Genomic DNA, 22,614 nt, shown 5'->3' on the forward strand with positions numbered 1-22,614 from the left:
ACGTCTGTTTCAACGCTTGTTAGCGTACATGACAATTGTGCGTGATAGTGCTACGATCACAGACAATCCCTCTAGGTTGGGGCTCCTTCACACGATGAGTGGTGTATGATCCTAGGACTTTACCCTCTGTACAATCACAGGCTTTTTAAACACCGTCGAGTGCGGGTTGCAATTGGTTTCTCGATGTTTCTCGTGAATGAGAAAAGAGTATTTCACGCTATCGAACGAACATAGCAATACTGGTTATACGTCACTAGTTAAAAGTCGTTATTCTACCGTTGTTACCTCTGCCAAATACGTACCTAGCAATTGGCTGGTCCGAGAGTATGAAACAGAATTTGACCAAACCCATTATCTGAGATTATCAGAAAAAGTTAACGTATATAAAAGCACCAAGCGTGTTGGCTAATCTGAGTATTTTTTCAAAGCAATATAGAGATGCATGTTTCGTGCAATGTAAGGGCCATTTCTAGTTTTTTTTGCGAACCACTATGAGCATTAATTCAGTTTAGTGTTAATAAAAAATAATTTGGTTTATTTCGTTTCATAAAGGAATAGTAACAAATATATAGAAGCCACTAAGGAGTTCGAGAAGGAAGAATGTGAATCGAAATTGTTCAAAAATCCAATGATAGAAGGTGTAAAATGGATTGAGCGATATGCCTTCATAGTGGATAAGTTTTGGATTAAGTTACCCGAGTATATGCGGAATACATTGATCACATTCTCTGTGGTTTTGATGGCATCAACAATCAAAGGTATTGCGGTGAACAGTGCTTACTTCAAATAATTTTCAAATACAGGATAGTTGTTATTTTTCCTTTCAATAATTCTGTCGTGTCGGCTTTTTGTCTCTATCTTACACGTTTCACTGTGGGATTGTAGATTTAAGCAAATGGTTTTGATAATAAAAATATTTTATGTATTATATTTCAGGCGGTTAAATATTTTTGAATAAACAACACTTATTTTAAACCTTTGGTAAAGTTTTGTCACGCAATGGAATTATAAGCACTAATTTCGCCAATTAAATACAATGAAATATGTTACTTACTTTTCAACTGGCATTTGCCTGAATTATACACAGTTCAAGAATATGAAACGACAAAAATCGACAATTCTCTTATCAAACAATTAAATCCGATGTGAGATATTCCTATTGGTGTAAAAATAAAGCACACGCATTTAACCATGGATGGCTTTGAGTATGAAATTTTATACGCTAGGATATAATGGGTTAGTGGTGAAACAGAGTGTTGTGTTACTGACGTAGCGTCTGAACCAATTTTAAAGGTGTTAAAGTTGTGACAATATTGCCTCGCTTGCTACAGGAAGCAATCCATGATTTGGCAGACATTAAACACGGGACTTTAATGCTCCATTAGTGACGGAGAATTTTATTTGACCCTTTAGGTGAGCAGTTGAATCCTTTGTCTGGGTGTTTGAAGGTCTTTGTGAAATTCATCGACAACTCGAGCTCATTTTCTAAACGAATTTTTTTAGGTGGAATGAAAAACCAAATGTGACATAGCTTTCTACAATTGATAATATATTAATTCAATAAATTACCAGCTTTCGCTACAGCCGCTTTTATTTCAGTCACATCTTCTTACTGGCAATGTTCAGCTTAAATAAGACTTGTACGAAATGTAAAGGTCATACTGATATTATCTGCAATCCGCTGGATAAAATAATAATGAAACAAAACTGGAATTAGAGATGGTATGTTTCACAAAAACTCAGTGGTTCAGTCGATTTTTATGCTTTGTACTTTAAACAAATAGTATTCTTATTATTTCTTTTGCGAAGTTTTCGTGATTTAAGAAATCATTTACATTGTACGGGAAAGTGGCTTAAATTTTTCCCTCTTTAGTCACTAAAGACCGCGATAAAATATCGATTGTTTTGAAATTCCATTATTTTGAGTTGATCTCGAGTTATGTCCTAAACATTGAGCTTTGTGTTATGAACACTGGCGGCTCCAGGGAGGGGCACGTGCCCCCCTATTCAACCAGAAGCTGTTTTGGTAAAAAGATATTTGTATTTCCCTACTTCAATATGCTAATATTTCAGCAATGGTCAACAAGGCGATTCTTTTCTTTGTACCACGTCATTTAACCAAGTGAAAGTAAATTCATTAAATTCGGTAACGAATCTTTTAGTAATAAGTAAAATATTGTTTCCATTAGGGTTGTGGTACTGTTAGTACGGGTATCGAAAATTCGGAAAATGCCGACATATTTTTAATACAGGTTTCGAGCTTTACAGAACATTGTGTCTTGTCACCGGTTGACTAAGTTCTTGCGTTAGTACAGTCCCAACATAAGCGAAATGACGATCCTGAAAAAAATAAGTACCGTTGTTTTCGGTACCAAGCACAACTTTTGATAATGAGTATATCTAACCTAGAGTTAAAACTTTGTGAGGATCAAACTGCCATCGCCTCTAGAAACCTATCCGGTCTCATGAGTAGAATGACGCAGTATAAGTAAACACAAATCGTGACATTAAAGTTGTAGTTATTTGTCTCCGACTGCTCAATATACGCTGGATAGAAATGTTTGTAGACAGGGCACTCAGAAGCTACATGCAATTTTTATGGAATATATTGTGACGAGTGAAAATTTGAAAGGATAACGAACTCACCTACGGTAAATGTAGTAACTCGAATCCAATGTAGTTGCTAGCGAGTTGTTTGTTTGTCCACTCCACATGTGCCGTCCCAACCGGGTAGTACATTATTAATGTAGCTAAGGATCCTTCACAAGAATCGCTCCCTTCGAAGAAACAGTATTGCACAATGGCAGAGAATATGTTCCGGGGCTCATGGACTCGTAGTTACAGAATCGACAAATGTGATCTTGACTTTTGCCAATTCCATATCAACTTTTGAATAGGGCTAATAAGATATGTAAACAAACTTTTGTTTTGCTGATTTCTCTTAATTTGTTATACTTTCAACACAGAAAGCATTTGAAATTGATTATACCAAGGGTAAAGATGTTGATTCATGTGTATTTTTCATGAAATTCAACTCGGCAGCAGAATAATGAGCGAAATAAGTTTGTTTACAAAAATCTCATTAGCCCTTTTGAAGAATTAATATTGAATTATTTTCAGATGATACTTAGCAGGACAATGTCCCGTAAATAAACCTGTGACTATACGCAAACCTTTTTTAGATGCATTAGTTTTTTGGTTCTTGTTGTATCTGGATATATGAATTTCTTGTAGGGTTGCCACCCCTCCGGGTTTGACCCGGAGACTCCGGTTTTCGGGAGCGATCTCCGGGTCTCCGGGTTTTACATCAATTTCTCCGGGTTTGGTGGGAAGAAGCATAGGTTGAATTTTTTTTGAAATTTATTGATTCGTTGCAAAATATTTAAAAAGTCTAAGTTAACTATTACTCTGGTTCAGATTTATTTTGCCAGACTAACCTTTCGTTTCAAGGTGGCGAAGATTAGTTCACCAAATATTAATAATTTCTTTCACAAAGCAATGAAAATGAAAAACAAATAAAATTACTACAAATTAACCTTCCGGCAGTCGCGCTCTGCGCTAGCGAAATCGTCTTAGGGTACCAGCGCACAGTGGTTCCATTCCTTGAGGGAGGCGGTCAAAAATCTATTCAATGCAAATTTTGATACAAAACTACATTTCTATAGTAAATTTGGGTAGCTGAATTCAAATTTCGCAATATAAAATCAATTATATCCACCTAACAGTGTGATACGGTTTTTCTTATCACATTAAGGTTCACATTAAATTTTTTTTTGTTCCAGATTTTTTTTTGGTTTCGAATAGTACAAGTTGTGCTACGCTGGTAAAAAATGAATAGTTATTCATTGGAAGTTCTCTGAATTGTAACTTTTGCACCTGAACGCAAATATTATGATATCGTTTTCGGTGAGCATGATATCTCGTGAACCAACTCACAGACCAATCTGCAAATGTTGTTCGTAATTATTATAGCAAGTTAACGAAAGAATTTTAAATAAATCGTGCATTTTTTCCTGTAAAATTATGGTTTTCGTGAATAAGAATTGTATTGTAAAAATTATCCCATAATAAAAAAAACCTTCGTTAGAGTACCAACTATTTTAAAATGGAGAAACGAGATATAGTTTATGATTTCAAGTTTATTCGTGAATATTAATTGCATTGGACATTTTTAACGCACTTGAGAACGTAGTTGTAATACGAAGTGGAGTGAGACATTTGCTTCGTACATTAAATATTCCGCAAAAACATGAGTTTGAAAGAAAAATGTCAAATAAATTAATATAACTCAAGTTCTAATGATTCGATTGATAAGAAATTTTGGGAAAATAAATATTAAGCTAAATAGTTTCGATATCAGCAGTAATTATTAACGAAATATAATTTGACAATGTGATATACAGTTTTTCGTCTTGCATTATCTTGTTAAACATATGCAACATCTTAAATTCTCTAGGCAGTCTGGGCGCAGAGATGCGCAGCTGAATCCTAGTTTAAGTGGAACTGGACTGCCTAACGACCATTTTGAAAAGAAGTTCGGGAAGGATATCGAGGGACAAAGTTAGTTAAAGTCATATTGAAATTTTTTAGGATAATTTTTCTATTTCATATGCAAATAAACCCATTTTCCTGCTCTCCTTACACTCCAAAAATCGAAATGTATCATTCAATACACAGCTAATAGTAGTGTTATCTGAAAAAATATGAATATTAAAGATTACAGATGGACAAAAACATTTTTCTGGCAAGCAATCGATTATCGATATTATTTACATTATCGGTAAATAACGAACCACCCTATGCATTCTTCTACATACGAAGAAAACCAGTTCATTTTTGACAAAATTCATCATGAAACTATAAAATATACATTCAGAACGATATAATCACAAGATAACAACACGCCTTTGCCGAAATATTTTTTTTGTATTATTGGCCTATGGGGGGACCACTGTGCAGCGGCTGCTCGTTCGGTAAGCCATATGCGCGACTTCCGGAGGGTTAAGGAAAGTAATATTTCGTCATGTGTACAATAGAAATGTTGCATTCCACTAAGTCGTTCAAAATGGTGTAAAAAGTTTTTTTGTTGCAATTTTACCAAATAATTTCACTCATAGTGGTGCTTATCACCAGCTGCACTAAGGTCTAGCAGATTTGTTCTAATCCAACTGACTAGGTAAACATCAAACGAGTTCTTCCGGTGTTGTTGCTACTCCGGCAGCGATCCTTAACTGGGCTAGGGAGGTGAGTTTTGCCCCTTTGTTGCGAAATGAAAATTTGTTGGTGATAAATAACCGACACCACATAGTGTGATGCCGCAGCTCTGCCTCCCTTTCTCTCCTTTTCCTGTTAGTTGTGGAGGAGAGCAATGCTCGTTCAACTTATCCTCTACAGTGAGAGTAGCTGGTGCTTTTGTATTCTTGGCACTTAGTCGGGGAAGTGAAATACTACAGCACATTAAACCGATAAAACCGTTCTCAACCGTCAAAAAATTACAGCTTTACTTTAACGTAGTAATTAAAAGCGATTAAAGTGCTCTAAAATGCCGAGCAATCGCTTTGATTCCAATTTCTGTCTCGTTCCACTCAAAATCCACCATCCCCCGATCAGTGAAAATCTCCGGGTCAAAGCCTCTCCAGAGGTGGCAACCCTAATTTCTTGGCTTGTCGAATGCCTTTTACGTTACGCCAGTAGTTTACTAGAAAGTTCTAGTTTGATGGCACAGGTAGATATGCCTAGAAATGGTTCTGGTTCAACAAACATGTTTGATGAATTACGCTCGGCTAATTCGTCGGCCACTTCATTACCATCGATTCCTTGGTGGCCGGTACCCAGAATATCATTACTTTATTTCGAGTTGCCAGTTGTTGCAAATATGAGATGCACTCCCAAACCAGTTTGGACTTTGGAGATTTCGACGACCTTAATGCCAACAGTACTGCTTGGCTGTTCGATAAGATTGCGATTTTTGTATGCCTGTAGTTTCGTTTCCTACAGACCTCCGAGCAGGTGTATGTTGCATATACCTCTGTCTGGAAATCTGTAGGCCACTTTGCCATTGACATCGCTTCTTGGTCCGTAGACTCCCGAGCCAGTCAGCTCACCCATTTTAGAACCATCCCTATAGAATGATATTGTACCTTGAGGTAGTATAGGACCCCCTACATCCCATATCTGACGATCCGCTAAGTGGACCTCATATGAGATATCTAAGTTCGGTTTAGCCTCCATGTTATCTTGAACTGTATTCAAGATAGGGTTTAGTTTGAGTTCCTGCTAATAACTGCTTTGTTCTCAATCTAACAAACTGGAAATAAACTTTACCGCACAGTTTTACCATGACCAAACCTTTCTATATAAGTGCCCATTTCAAAATATCGACCAGCAATGTGGTAGTATATTTTAATGGTTATGAATAATTGCCGTCGCACTAAACGAAATATTTTTTTAACTAAGGGGTCGAAAATAATTACAACGATCTTGTTTTAAATCTCAAAGTATCTACAACGACTGGAAAATATGATTATTTGAGAATGATTCACAAGCTAAGTTCCGATTAGTTTCTATTATTCGGTATGTGCCGACATAATTAATTTTTGGCGTCACTTCTAGTTTCGATTTGCTAATATATTTTTACATAATAACGAACACCGATTTAGAACATAATTTTACGCACCATTCGCACGAATCGCTGGTGAGAATTGTGATTGGCTGGTGAGAGTAAGAAGAAGACGGAATGTCATAAGAGAAAGAAGTCTTGAAATTCGAAAGAGTGGATCAGAAAAACCATACTTTTGCATAAGGCTGCTGTACAGTGAATTGTGTTCGAGATGTGGTAGAAGGGAGAATTCAATGTAGAAAGCTGAGGATACTTTGTTGATTTATTGTTGATTATAGGGTTTCTAGTATCTACCAGCTTTGAGTTCGAAAAAAGTAGTCCCGCTAAAAAGCAGTTGAATCTAAAATCGCGTAATCAAAAAAGGTGCATCCTTAGAAGAAAAATCTTCTGGTAAAATACAAAATATTGTTCAAAGTAAGTGACACCTTAAACATGCTTTGATGATCAGAATACTTGTTAAGCACACAAAATCTGATAAAAAATCATGATTTTGAACGTTCATTTTTTTAGATTTTGACGCAAGTTCGAATATTTTGCTAATGACTTAAATGGGAGCAATTATGTGAAAAAATCGTCCCAAGCAAGATTCAGACATGCACCTTTTAGGTGACCGAATAGAAGAATTGGTTCGTCAATACTTAACATTAACATCAACGGTGTAGTTTTACATTGCAGGAATATAATACATTTTTCTTTGATTTCGCACAATATACAAGTAAATAAAATATTAAATTAGTTGTTTTGTGGTTACAGTACCCTTGGCCAGCCGAGTTAGAGCAAACTTTACTACTGATTTTAAAGATTGAGTTATTTCAGGATACATAATTCGTTGTAATCGATGAAGTGCAAGACTACCAGTTATAGTACTGTTGAGGCAAATGTCTAGAAAATTATCAGTGAATTAGACAATTTTGTGATTTTCTGTAAAGGGATTTAATTGTGTCCAAAACATATAAAACCTTTAACCAGGGGGCAATCTCAACAATATTTGCATATTTTTTCAAATATTTTGCGCAAAAAATTGAAATTATGACGTATGAGGTGCTTAATTGTTAAATTGATACTTTTGTTTGATACTCGTTGATTTCATTCATGCAGTTTCTCAAATTTCTTATTTCATACTCATTTCTAATTCAGTGCGGAATGAATAGCATAAAATAAACTTGCAATTGGGAATATTTCCGATATCTTAATTTCGAATATTTTAGAACGATTTCAAGTTAGCACATGTCAAAAATATCGACAGGTCCAAGATACCACGTATTAAAGGCTAGATCATTTAAAAATGGGGCACTTTCAAATGCGTGTGTTTTTACCCGCCTCTCGAGAGACTTTGTCGCACATCTTCTTCAGTCACGGTCTTGGCAAGCTAATTCCACCAATTCTTCATCCAACCGTTGTGACTGCTCCCTTCATCTTCAGTTTCCTCTTCATTATCCTCCAACATGTATCTACTGGACGCAACTGTGGACAACTTCGTGAATTCAGCATACTGTTATGGCAGCCGAGTAGATCTGTTCATAACGAAACTGGACCATCACGGGGCAGCTAATACTGGTTTCCTTGCCACAGGAAGTTTCCTTGCTAAATATTTTTTTTCGATATTTCATCTTCGAAAAAAAGTAATAAGTCTCTTCGTCGACCAAACACATCCATCCAGCGGGCCTACAACAAGCGAGCCCAGGCTCCGACCGTTTTTGCCTTTCTCAATAGAAAGGTATTGCAATTGCTCTGAAAACCGACTTTTTAACGGAGGCCCGGAGGGCCGAGTGACATATATCATTCGATTCAGTTCGTCGAGTTCGGCAAATGTCTGTGTGTGTATGTATGTGTGTATGTATGTATGTGTGTGTGTATGTGTGTGTGTATGTGACCAAAAATGTCACTCATTTTTCTCAGAGATGGCTGAACCGATTTTGACAAACTTAGTCTCAAATGAAAGGTGCAACGTTCTCATAGGCTGCTATTGAATTTCTAATGGATCCGACTTCCGGTTCCGGAATTACAGGGTGATAAGTACGAACACGCAGAAAATGTCGATTTTAATAAATTCTGCAATGAATGTATAAAGGTGAAAAATTTTCCAAAATATGACCACAACTGCTTCGATTTGTAGTATTAGGTCACTAACATCCATTCAAAGTCTATTTGGCCACATTGGCCACCATCCTCGGTTCCGGAAGCCCCGGCGGAAGTATCTAAATTCAGAATAACAGTCACATCGGTTTCTCGGAGATGGCTAGACCGATTCGACTAAACTTGGCCTCAAATGAAAGGTATTGCGTCCCCGTAAATGGCTATTTAATTTCATCCCGATCCGACTTCCGGTTCCGGAGTTACAGGTTGTGGCGTGCGATCACATAGCAAATTGTGATTCAAACCGATACTCCGATGAAAGCAAAAAAGGTAAAAATTTCGCTAAAATGTCTCTCAAACAACTTAAATTTGCTGTTCTAGGTCACCGACGGCCAACCAAACTTTCGTTGACTACATTGACCACCATAAACGGTTCCGGAAGTGCCCGAAAAAGCGGCCATCTTTCAAAATTTACGAACTCACATCAGTTTCCCGGAAATGGTTGGGCCAATTTTCACAAACTTAGTCCCAAATGATAGCTATAATATCCCCATAGATGTCTATAAAATTTCGTATGGATCGCTTATATGGTTCCGGAAATATAGACTAAACCGTCCGGTCACATATGAAATTTCCATATAAGCCGGAACTCAAATTTTTTTTCAAAGGGGGGACCTCATGAAATTTCAGAAATCGAATTCGTATTTTTGATGCCAAACATCTTTAAAATGCATGAAACGTCGAGATTTTATGTTATCTCGAAAAAATTTTTTTTTATAAAAATCGACTTTTTGGGACTTGGCCGATTTCGCACCTTTTTGCCTTTCTCAATAGAAAGGTATTGCAATTGCTCTGAAAACCGACTTTTTAAAGGAGGCCCGGAGGGCCGAGTGACATATACCATTCGATTCAGTTCGTCGAGTTCGGCAAATGTCTGTGTGTGTGTATGTATGTGTGTGTGTATGTATGTGTGTGTGTATGTGCGTCTGTGTGTGTGTACGCGAACACAATCTCACTCACTTTTCTCAGAGATGGATGAACCGATTTTTACAAACTTAGTCCCAAATGAAAGGTGCAACGTTCCCATAGGCTGCTATTGAATTTCTAATGGATCCGACTTCCGGTTCCGGAATTACAGGGTGATGAGTACGATCACGCAGAAAACGTCGAATTTAAGAAATTCTGCAATGAATGTATAATGGTGAAAATTTTTCCAAAATGTGACCACAACTGCTTCGATTTGTAGTACTAGGTCATTAACAGCCATTCAAAGTCTCTTTGGTCACATTGGCCACCATCATCGGTTCCGGAAGCCCCGGCGGAAGTATCCAAATTCAGACTAACAGTCACATCGGTTTCTCGGAGATGGCTAGACCGATTCGACTAAACTTGGCCTCAAATGAAAGGTATTGCGTCCCCGTAAATGGCTATTAAATTTTATCCCCAACCGACTTCCGGTTCCGGAGTTACGGGTTGTGGCGTGCGATCACATAGCAAATTGTGATTCAAACCGATACCCCGATGGGAGCAAAAAAGGTAAAAATTTCGCTAAAATGTCTCTCAAATAACTTAACTTTGCAGTTCTAGGTCACCGACGGCCAAACAAACTTTCGTTGACTACATTGACCACCATAGACGGTTCCGGAAGTGCCCGGGAAAAGCGGCCATCTTTCATAACTAGCAAACTCATATCAGTTTCTCGGAAATGGTTGGGCCGATTTTCACAAACTTAGTCCCAAATGATAGCTATATTATCCCCACAGATGTCTGTAACATTTCGCACGGACCGCTTGTATGGTTCCGGAAATATAGACTGAACGGTCCGGTCACACATGAAATTCCCATATAAGCCGGAACTCACTTTTTTTTTTCAAAGGGGGGACCCCATGAAATTTCAGAAATCGAATTCGTATTTTTGATGCCAAACATCTTTAAAATGCATGAAACGTCGAGATTTTATGTTATCTCGAAAAATTTTTTTTTATGAAAATCGACTTTTTGGGACTTTGCCGATTTCGCACCTTTTTGCCTTTCTCAATAGAAAGGTATTGCAATTGCTCTGAAAACCGACATTTTAACGGAGGCCCGGAGGGCCGAGTGACATATACCATTCGATTCAGTTCGTCGAGTTCGGCAAATGTCTGTGTGTGTATGTATGTGTGTATGTATGTATGTGTGTGTGTATGTGTGTGTGTATGTGACCAAAAATGTCACTCATTTTTCTCAAAGATGGCTGAACCGATTTTGACAAACTTAGTCTCAAATGAAAGGTGCAACGTTCCCATAGGCTGCTATTGAATTTCTAATGGATCCGACTTCCGGTTCCGGAATTACAGGGTGATAAGTACGAACACGCAGAAAATGTCGATTTTAATAAATTCTGCAATGAATGTATAAAGGCGAAAAATTTTCCAAAATATGACCACAACTGCTTCGATTTGTAGTATTAGGTCACTAACATCCATTCAAAGTCTATTTGGCCACATTGGCCACCATCCTCGGTTCCGGAAGCCCCGGCGGAAGTATCTAAATTCAGAATAACAGTCACATCGGTTTCTCGGAGATGGCTAGACCGATTCGACTAAACTTGGCCTCAAATGAAAGGTATTGCGTCCCCGTAAATGGCTATTTAATTTCATCCCGATCCGACTTCCGGTTCCGGAGTTGTGGCGTGCGATCACATAGCAAATTGTGATTCAAACCGATACTCCGATGAAAGCAAAAAAGGTAAAAATTTCGCTAAAATGTCTCTCAAACAACTTAAATTTGCTGTTCTAGGTCACCGACGGCCAACCAAACTTTCGTTGACTACATTGACCACCATAGACGGTTCCGGAAGTGCCCGGGAAAAGCGGCCATCTTTCAAAATTTACGAACTCACATCAGTTTCCCGAAAATGGTTGGGCCGATTTTCACAAACTTAGTCCCAAATGATAGCTATAATATCCCCATAGATGTCAATAAAATTTCGCACGGATCGCTTGTATGGGTCCGGAAATATAGACTAAATCGTCCGGTCACATATGAAATTCCCATATAAGCCGGAACTCAAATTTTTTTTTCAAAGGGGGGACCTCATGAAATTTCAGAAATCGAATTCGTATTTTTGATGCCAAACATCTTTAAAATGCATGAAACGTCGAGATTTTATGTTATCTCGAAAAATTTTTTTTTATAAGAATCGACTTTTTGGGACTTTGCCGATTTCGCACCTTTTTTCAGTTCAATATTACCATGGCTGTTTTTTCTTTTTCAAAATTTTCACATTCTCGTGATTCATGATTGAGAAAGGCACAATTGCACCGCTAGGTGGATTAAAATAGGTTTTTGTTGTTTGGGCTACTGTTAGGTTGATTACATCTTCTCGGAAATGGATTCGCCGCTCATTTCAGCGTAGAGTTTTTTTTACCATGATGGCATACATCTTTGACGAATAAACCAAAGGTCAATTGTTTTAAGTAACTTGCTTGTGTGAAATCTATAAGCATTTCAACTAAGATTGAGCCTGATGTACAAACCCTTCAAAAACTGCGGTAAGATATTGATTTTTCATTAACTGGCCAACGATCGAGAAACAATGCTTCTCAATAGGCTGATCTTTAATGAATGTGGTTGAATCAACACTTTTACTTGGACTTGATAGTTGTTCTCATATTTCGTTTTCTACGGTTTTCTTGAAACTACTGACTCCAATATGGAAGCTAGGGCGACCTTAAGGGATGAGTTTAATTAATTGCCTAGATCAGTCACACAAGGAAGCAATATGGGTACTTCACTGTAAACGCTGTTCTTCAAGGATGCAGAATTTATATGTGGTGTTAGGCTAGAAAAATTGCTCCATTACATCAAGCAGAATTTCTATTCGTGCAGTCAGTAAAAGTAAATTGAAAATTCATTGAGTTGATGTAATTACTTGTATCGCTAACAGATCTGCTATAGCAAAACGTTTCAGATTGCCCAATAGAAACTACACAAAAATAATCACCACGTGCTGTTTGTAGTAGTAGAGAAAGAAATAGTGATTGCATTCAAGGATGGTGTGATTTGTCCAACTATTTGACACTACATTAAAGGTGTTCCCCCCCCCCCCCCCCCTTTGTCAGTTGGCTGGAGCTGCATATGGTTATGAAAGGCAAAGTTTATGGTGTACTTAATTTTACTCCAGCGAACTTCTTTCATATACTTTTCTTCGAACAGTTCGTTTAATTTTTCAGATTATTTATTTCATCGTATTATAAGCAGAAATAAATGCATTTTGCATTAGTTATGGGTAGATTTGTTTTTTGTTGCTTATATCATTTCATATTTCATGAATTTGGTTTCTTGATTTTTTGAGATGCAGATAAACTTAACCGAAATAATTAGATTAACTCACATAATGTTCGGGCAGCAACCATGTCCCGAACTACTCTGTGTACTGAATCGATTTTTAGGCTCACCAATTATTTTTTTATTTCATCAGCGAAGGTTTTTCGAGCCCTCTTATCTGAAAATTAAGGGTGGCATTTATTGTTTTCCTGATTAAGCAACTGCAAGATCCAAAGGATTTGAAATCTGCTACCTTCCCATTCAAAACGGTATAATTGGAGGTGATGATAGAGGGAGATGGGATGAAACGCATTTCCGTACAGTAAGGTGGGGTAAAAGTGCGCGTGGTGCAAAAGTGGGCATAGGACTTTTAGAAGCACACAAGCGCTAGAACCTGGCAACTCTGTATGGATTTAGTGTATCATTAAGTCAACTAATCGCACATATAAGCATGAAAGGTTTGAATAAAGTGGCTTGAAATTAAGGGGGAAGGACCATTTTTCGCTGATTTGATATTATTTTATGAATTTTGGGAATCATAAATTGGCTGTTTGAATAAATCAGGATCTATATAACTACAGTACCCTAAAAATCTTCAAAATATGGTTCGTTGCGAGAGGTATTTGATTTGATGAAAAAAATTCAGTAATTTTCGTAACAATTGAATACGTTAAAAAACTGACAGTGGGGTAAAAGTGCGCATAGCATATCCGCCCCAAACCAAAGACGCGAGTGAAGCTTTTTATATAAAAATTGAACTAATTCTTCCATGATTTAAAGAAGGGACCAGCATCTTCAATAACTGCGAGCTCACCGGTCAAATTACGACTGATATGAGCGGTTTAGGAACAAAAGCATCAGCACAACTGCTTCCAAAGAAAATCCAAACAAAAATATAGATTGCCGAAAGCTCAGAGTAATTAAAAAGAACCAAAAAACTATATATATATATATATATATATATATATATATATATATATATATATATATATATATATATATATATATATATATATATATATATATATATATATATATATATATATATATATATATATATATATATATATATATATATATATATATATATATATATATATATATATATATATATATATATATATATATATATATATTGCACTTTCATGTCCTCGAAATTTTTTTGAATTAAGTGGTAGTAGTAAAACCAGTGTAACACAACACAAAACCACTTTTGAACAGTCCTAGAAAGAAAAAAATAGACCTTTCCAACGGCGTGCTTATTCTGTTTTATAGTGCAATTTTGGAACAAATTAGTAACAAAAAAAAAGTGTTTGAATAGAATTTCGAATGATTCATCATATGTACGACAAATTCGTATATTTTATGAAACTTGTCTGTACGAAACTAATTTGTAGCGATTTACGAATATATTCTATACGTGTATACTAGGTTAATTATCGTGGGATAGCTATCATCTCGAGCATACCCAAGATTTTCGGGTCGATTGTGAATGAACATTTAGTTCACCAAATCAAGAATCACCCATATGCAACATGGTTCTTCCAATGGGTGTTCTACAAGTACAAATCTACTCGTGTTCATTAACTACACATTAACAGCAATGAATAACGGAAATCACGTAGAAGTTGTTTATACAGATTTTAGCAAAGCATTTGATCGGATCGACATACCCATGCTACTTTTTAAATTGGAAAAAGTAGGAACTCCTTACATGGGTACAATCATATCATACAAATCGTGAACAAGCTGTTAGATTTAAAGGGATAAAATCAATCCCAATTCAAGTTACATCAGGAGTCCCTCAAGGTTCTCATATGGGTCCGCTATTCTCTGTTTTGTTTGTTTACAATAAGTGCAAAAGTTCTTATATATGCTGATGATATGAAACTTTTTCTAGAAATAAGAAATTGTGAAGACTTTCAAACATTTCAAAATGAAGTAAAAATATTTTACACATTTTGTAATATTTCTGAAACTGTAATGTAATTCCATAACATTGAGTAGAAGGAATGATATACCGAACATGAGAATCTTATTGGGAAATCAACAAGTAGAAAAGTGTGATAGAATAAGAGATCTAGGAGTAATTAAGTATTCCAAAATGACATTCATAGATCACTATAACACAATAATTAACAAAACAAACAACACACTATGTTTTATTAATTGGTTCAGCTATAATTTCCACAAACCCTATACAATAAAACCTGTTTTAATTCACTTAGCGGTGTAATTGTGCCTTTCTTAATGATAAACACTAGGATTTCATCGTTGTTTATATTCATTGTAAACTTTTAAATGTATGTATTATATTTTTATTATACATGACATAACTATTATATACAAGAAAAGAAATCAATATTGGAGGAGGTTAATGAACACACCATGTATAGGAAGGATACTTTATGCCCAAATGGTCCAAACACCAAAAATTGTTTGCGAAAATGTTTCGAAACAGCCACGGTAATATTAAATTGAAAAACCTAATCCACCTAGCGGTAAAATTGTGCCTTTCTCATTGCTCAAAACTATGACTCCATGGCAGGTAATATTCAATATAATGGCATGGTTTATTACATTCTTAGTACACTTTGCACTTATACACAATGGCTCGCCAGCTACGAGCTTGATGAGCTAGTGAAACACTTGAAACAAAAAAAAATTAAATTTGAATTTGCACCCATTTTAATACATTTTGAATCATTTTGATAATGGTGATAGTGGTACCAGTTTGAATTAAAAATTGCTGTGTGGCTGCACTTTTCAAGCCGTATCTCCGGAACCGGAATCCCAATCGAACCGAAATCGATAGCAGCCGATGAGAAGGTTGTATCTTTCCTTCAAGAGTAAGTTTGTGTAAATCGGTCCAGCCATCTCTCAGAAACATACACACACAAACATTTTCCGATCTTGTCGAACTGAGTCGAATGGTACATGTAAACTCACGTCTCCTGACCCTGACACATACGACCATCAAAAATGACTTAGTTTTGCGTTGGATTTTAAATTTACAACACGTTGAATTTCGTAAATCACTTAATTTTACTCTTCATATGGTGTTTGTTCTGAATGGTAATAATTGTAATTTTAAGTCATTGCATATGTAAAGTATATGTATCATCTAAAATTAAACGGAACAAGGTTATGTATCGTCATTTCGTGAAATACGGTTTGTTAACTTGTGTCATGTTTGCAATTATGTCAAAGATAAAATTCTGATTTTTTTGGTGTGTATGTGAGACTCGGTTATCCGGGCCTTGGTTAAAATGTCGATGTTTGGAGCAATTGCATAACCTTTCTATATGAGAAAGGAAAATAGGTCAATTTGAAGTCATAAAAAATCATCGTGTTACCGAGAGTGGAGCGAGTAAAGTAATTATGACGCGTAACCAAATACGTGACGTGGTTTCCACACGCGCCCTAAAACGATACCTCATTTAAATCGTATATAAAAAGAAATGAACAAAATAGGCCAAAAATCGAAATTGTTCAAACTTGATTCATATTTTCTTGCAAATAGTTGAGCGTTACTAAATTAAATGTCTCGATGTATCAAATCTAACAACTAATTGTGCAATTATTTATGAATGTTATTAATAACTACATATTTCGGATGCATAAGAATTCAGCTCCGTATTATAGCAGCACAACGAACATACTTTGTAATCGAGATACTTTCGCGTATCCACTAATAACTCGAAATCAAAACTACACAAAGTTCATTTGGCAGTCGGAGTGAGAAATGTTGCCAGAACTTCGGTCAAAATTAGTTTTTTTTTTGCCGTGGTTGCAATAATCATTTTGTGGTTTTAAACCTTTTAAAAGTTATGATGGAACAGGTATAAGGGAAATTCCCATGGGATCACACTAGCAAACTAAAGTAATATTGGGATGAAATTCAACAACAGCCAATTGAAGCATTGCATCAATCATTTCAAATTTGGAAGATGGTGGACATCGATCAGGAATTTTATGGGGAATACCTGTGAAATTAACTGTGAACATTGGCAAGGTCTCCTAGGACCGTCCTAGGTGGCGAATGTGATCAAAGCGACTACTGGACTGTAAATCTATGTAATTTAAAACCAATTTCGTTTTGCATCATCTAGGTACCATGGTGGTTCCAGTTTATATGGGGATTTACTGTATTACCGCTCTTATCATCCAGTAACTCCGGAACTGGATATCGTATCAGAAATAAATTTAATAGCAACCGATGCCTTTCATTTGAGACTAAGTTTGAGAAAATCGGTTCGGTTATCTTCGAGTAACCGATGTGCGATTGATGGTAACGTACATACACACATACACACTCATAAGCACTCACACATTTGATGAACTCTACGAATTGAGTCGAACGTGTGAGGTGAAGACTTAATTACCTAGTACCTTACCCCTCGCTAATGTTGCTTATGCCCAGTAAACGAAATGGCGGACAGGCAGGTTAAACTAGATGCTGGCGATCGGTAGGCTATTGAATCGTTGTTCTAGGCTATCTGCCGTAACTTGCCGTTTACTGTAAAAGTAGTGTGGGTGGCCAGTCCCGTGAAAACTGCTTGTTGCCTGAAGCTGCCACCAAATGCCAGTAGCGCTAGCTACGTTTCAAACGTTCAAGGTCTGTTCACATGAACTGTATAACACTGTTTAAAAGTTGGAATCAAAACAAGTAATTAATAACAATATATGAGAATTCACGCTTTCTCTTGCATCGTTTCTTCTCCACAAAATCCGAACGCTTTTATAACCTGAGTACCAGTTAAGCACATCAAAATGAAGTTTGTTTGCATTCGAAAAGTTTCAGGTCGAGTTAACAACATTGGCTCGTAGCAATGTGAACGCTGCTTAAAGCGCGTTCGCTGTCATTTTTGACAACTAACCGAGCCAGAAAGCCAGCTTATGTTGGCTTCACTCATTTTTCAAAGAAACGCCAAAACATTCACCCTCTTGCTTATGGCATACTTGATGTGTTGGCAGCACTACCATTGCGCAGTGGATGTCAAATATGCTCAGGGATTCCAGGTGCACAGATTTATCTGTGTTTCACAGATTTTCAATATGAAGCACAGATTGCAAAAGCTGCACAGATTTCCACAGTTTTCTGTTTTAACGCACAGATTTCCACAGCTTTCTTCTAGAATGAACAGATTAGCACAGATTTCTAAATTTTTACCTTGCGCTTAATTTTTGACTCGCGCAATAACCAAAAAAAAGGTCACCACTTCTTGTTTTCAGCCAAATTTGTACGTTTTCCGTGACACAGATAGACACAGAATTTTAAATGAGCCGCGCACAGATTTTTCAAAGTATCACCTGGCATCTATGCTTGTCACAGTCCATCTTCATCCTTGTTGTGCAGCAGCCGTCCGTAGAGGTTAGTTGTATCGAGAGACATGGGATTTGTGTCCGAAGTCATTGGATTTCACAGAACGGTATGAATTTCGGCCCTTCAGGCCACTGTTAAGCAATCGATTTTCAGTGTGATTGCATAACCTTTCTATAAGATAAAGGAAAAATGTTTTGCATGGAAATTTCACTCGTGATCGCATTCTTTTACTCAACTCCGGAACCAATACTTCGTTCAAATAAAATTCAGTAGCAATCAATGTGAATACTATCCCCTTCATTTAAGACTAAGAATGTGAGAATCGAGTCAGCAATATATGAAAAACAGATGTGAAACTAATTTTGGAACTTGGCCATTTCCTCGAATTTCTGGGATCCACAACAGTTCTTAATGTGATCAAAGAGACTTTGATTTACAATTAATGATCTGGACATTTCTAAGTAGCAGATGTGAATTCACTTCAGGAACTTAGCCACTTTCCCGGTTCCGCTGATGGGTTCTAAAGTGATTAAGGTGAGTTGGATTGGGAACCAGTGAGCTGAAACCATAAGTCGGATTTGAATGAAATTCAACAGCAGCCTATGGGAACGTTGCACCTTTCATTAGGTTTGAGAAAATTGGTTCGGCCATCTCCGACTAACCGATGTGCATATTTTTGGTCACATACATACATGCACACACATACATACGCACAGACAGACATTTGCCGAGCTCTACGAACTGAGTCGATCAGATTAGCCATCGGAGAATAGTTTATAAAGTAAACAGGCTTGGATTTAGTGACTTTTTACTACTACTTTTACTACTCGATTGTACGACCTCTCCATTCCCTGTCAACTCTGGAGTACAATTTGACCATTGCACTGTATGAAGCCATGCATAAATGACGTAGCATTTTGGGGGGTAGGGGGGTATACTAAATTTGTGACGAAGTGTGACGAGGGGGAGGATAGGGTCAGAAGTTGCGCGACGTAGCATTAAGATTTTTTACGGGAATTAAAACCCATTGATTAGAACAATTTGATGTTCCGCCATTCCCAAGAGAAATAAATTTAAATTCACACAAATTACTTTTCATGAAATTTTTACTGTGGTAAGTTTGCGTGTATGCGGATTTAACTTGCTACATTAGCTAGCTAATCTTGCTAACTAGTAGATTTAGTTTGTTAGCTGAATTAAGCTTTCTCTTCGGATTCAACCAAACAAAATTCAGTAATTTTGTTGAATATATGCTTCTTAGAATCATAGGTAGATGCAGAATCGTTAACTGAGAGATCTTTTGTTCACGTTCCATGACATATAAAACTCAAAACAAAATTATTAACGCGAAATTTGTCATGAAATGGGCTTATTTTGTTTGCAATTTGCTATTAAAATGAAAAGGTAGATAAAAGTCATCAAACATTTTGTGAATACATGTATTTAAAAGAATTGTAAAACATTTTTTTTTCATCCCCCGGTTGCGTTGGGATGGTGGGGGTGTCAGAAATGCTATGTTATTTAAAAGGGGGAGGTTAGAGTTTTGTGACAAAATGCTACGAGGGGGGAGGAAGGGGTCGAAAAACGCCGAAAAATAGCTATGTCATTTGTGTACGGCCCCTATTTAATTTAATGTGTTCGTTTTTACAATGCTGCCATCTATGTGTGTACATGGTAAATCATCAAAAGGAATATAGAAGTTTTATTGACGAATAGTGCAATAAAAAGCGAAGATTATGTTTCTTAGCTTACGTTTAAAAATATGGCCAGGGAGTACATTTACGTCTCGGCGAGTAAGCATTCTCACGGCGTGGATCAAAAATACAACCGCGAGTAATACTGATTAGCTGAATATTGACTTGTGTGCTCAAGCTACACGATAATCTTTAAGTACTCGGTATGAGATTTTGATTTAACACCTGTTCGGGACGGTCCCTAAATGACAAATTTTATTGGCATATCAGCTATCTGTGTCGTTGATTGTTTGTGAGTGCACATTTTATTGATTTGAACCTGTTTATATTATCTTGCCACTTAGGCGACTGGATAGCGATTGTCGTACATCTGGTCAAACACATCAATGGTGCAGCCGGTCCAGGTAGCAGTAAGCGGTTCAACGACACAGTAGCGAGTACGAACGGAACTGAGGAGGTGAAATGGGATCACCTACTCGAATACCTGAATTTGCAAGGCCTTCCGCACTACTTGATTTGGGCAATCACAGGTTCGTTCCTAATCTACTTCAGTGCTGGTGGGTTTATTCACGTGAGTAATATGATTGGGTGCTTAACGGAATATTTACAAACATATGAATTTCGTTTGATAGTGGTACTACTACACTAACCGACGTGACAGGCCTCATGAATGGAAGTGTCAGCCCGAGAAATTTATGGCACCCGAGTTGGAGCTACATGAGGTTTTCGTTGGATCGTTTTCTTTGCTGATAATGAGTTCTCTAAGCGGGATCCTCTCTTGCTATGCTATGAACAATGGCAAGCTTCTCACCTTGTACTATCGTTGGGATGAGTATGGTTGGTGGTGGTTCTTTGCTCAAATTATCGTTATCTTCTTGTATCAGGTAAGGATTACATTTATTATTTAGATGAATAGTTTTATAAGATTCTTTGTAGGATTACTTAACGTATTGGTTGCATCGGATATATCACTGGCCGTGGTTATACAAAAATTTCCACAAACTACATCACACCTACAAACAGCCAACTGCATTTTCTGTAACTGCGATTCATCCCTTCGAAATTTTGCACGTGCAGCTTACCATGCTATTACCGATATTTGTAATTCCAACACATTGGGGTATAATTTGCACAGTCGTCTAGGGCAAATTTAATACTTTTATTAAATTTCAGCTGCATTTTATTTCGTGGAAATTTACACATACGCTCATGGAATCCTGAATCACAGTGGAGTAAATATCAAATCATTTTGGTGGCAACCATGGCAACCGGATACAATGTTTCACGACAATCACCATCAGTACTTTCATGTAAATTTTGGTTTCAACATTTACATATGGGATGTACTGCACGGAACCTATCGTCGGAAGGATCGTATTTATTCGGAAGACATTTTCTTCGGAAAGGGCAAAAGCTTTGATCAAGTTTCCAAAGACCAGTTACTGAAGGATTTTGCTGAACGAAAGACGGAAAATCCTAGAGCATATCGGGAGAATGTGAATGAGTATGAATTTGGCGAAACTGAAATAAGTAAGCTAATTGAGGTTTCGAAAGATAAATGAATAGAATATGATTACAATGTAGTAGATTAGCACTTATCCTTAACTGTCATAAATAGCTCAAATGAATCAAATTATAATAATATATGGCTTAGTATTTTAATCATAACTAGTAGAGTTTTACTTCCGAATACCACATTTAGGTATGTATGCTAAAGTCAATTACACGAAAGTCGTTCGCGATTAATTTTCGAACATTTTTATCGAACAACTTGAACTCTGGACAGGCAGCCATCGGGAGGGTTGCTTCTTTTTGCCTTTCTCATATAGAAAGGATATGCAATCACTCTGAAAACCGATTTTCCAAACGAGGCCCGGAGGGCCAGGTCTCATATACCATTCGACTCAGTTCGTTGAAATTGACAAATGTCTGTGTGTGTATGTGTGTGTGTGTTTTCAAAACTCACTCACTTTTATCAGAGATGGCTGAACAGAATCGCTCAAACTTGATTTCAAATGAAAGCTATAACGCTCTCATAAGCTGTTATTGTTTTTTTGTCGATCGGACTTCCGGTTCCGGAGTTACGAGTTGGAGAGTGCGATCACCCAGCAAATTCCCATATAAAATGGTAGCACCATGATGTCCAAATGGTGTAATACATATTAAAAAGGGTGCAACATAACTCGAATTTGCGGGTTTAGATCACTAATGATCATTCTAAGCAGCTTTGACCACATTGGCCACCTATGACGGTTCTTGATGCCCCGGGTACTTTTCAAGTTCGTAAGTTAATCTCACACCTTTTTTTCTCAGGGAATTTTTGACCGATTTTCATAAACTTGGTTTCAAATGAAACATACAATACTCCCATGGACTGTTATTGAATTTCATTCGTATCTGACATTTGGTTCCGGAGTTACAGGTTATTTATTGCGACCACATAGAAATTTCCCATATAAACCGGTAAAATCGTAATACTTCAAAGGATAAAAATCCATTTCTATTTGCAAGTCTAGATCACTGATGTCCCATCAAAGATTCTTTGAATATAATGTCCACTATTGTCAGTTCCGGAATTTTTGGGTTCCTGG

The 22,614-nt window shown here is 36.9% G+C and overlaps 1 protein-coding gene across 2 annotated transcripts; it reads left to right on the plus strand.

The window, feature by feature from the left end:
• The first annotated feature begins 425 nt into the window (after positions 1–425).
• LOC131682677 (uncharacterized) lies at positions 426–21,667 on the plus strand. Of its 2 annotated transcripts, XM_058964345.1 has the most exons (6): positions 426–456; positions 553–758; positions 20,368–20,594; positions 20,656–20,907; positions 20,960–21,143; positions 21,197–21,667. In XM_058964345.1, exons 1-6 carry the CDS (start codon positions 443–445, stop codon positions 21,583–21,585), a joined length of 1,272 nt encoding a protein of 423 aa, XP_058820328.1. In that variant the 5' UTR covers positions 426–442; the 3' UTR covers positions 21,586–21,667. The 2 variants fall into 2 exon arrangements, with proteins under 2 accessions (XP_058820328.1, XP_058820329.1); XM_058964346.1 differs by lacking the exons at positions 426–456; positions 553–758 and adding an exon at positions 18,228–18,435.
• The last annotated feature ends 947 nt before the right edge of the window (positions 21,668–22,614 follow it).

The sequence above is a fragment of the Topomyia yanbarensis genome, chromosome 2 (assembly GCF_030247195.1).
Source record: "Topomyia yanbarensis strain Yona2022 chromosome 2, ASM3024719v1, whole genome shotgun sequence".
NCBI lineage: Eukaryota > Metazoa > Arthropoda > Insecta > Diptera > Culicidae > Topomyia > Topomyia yanbarensis.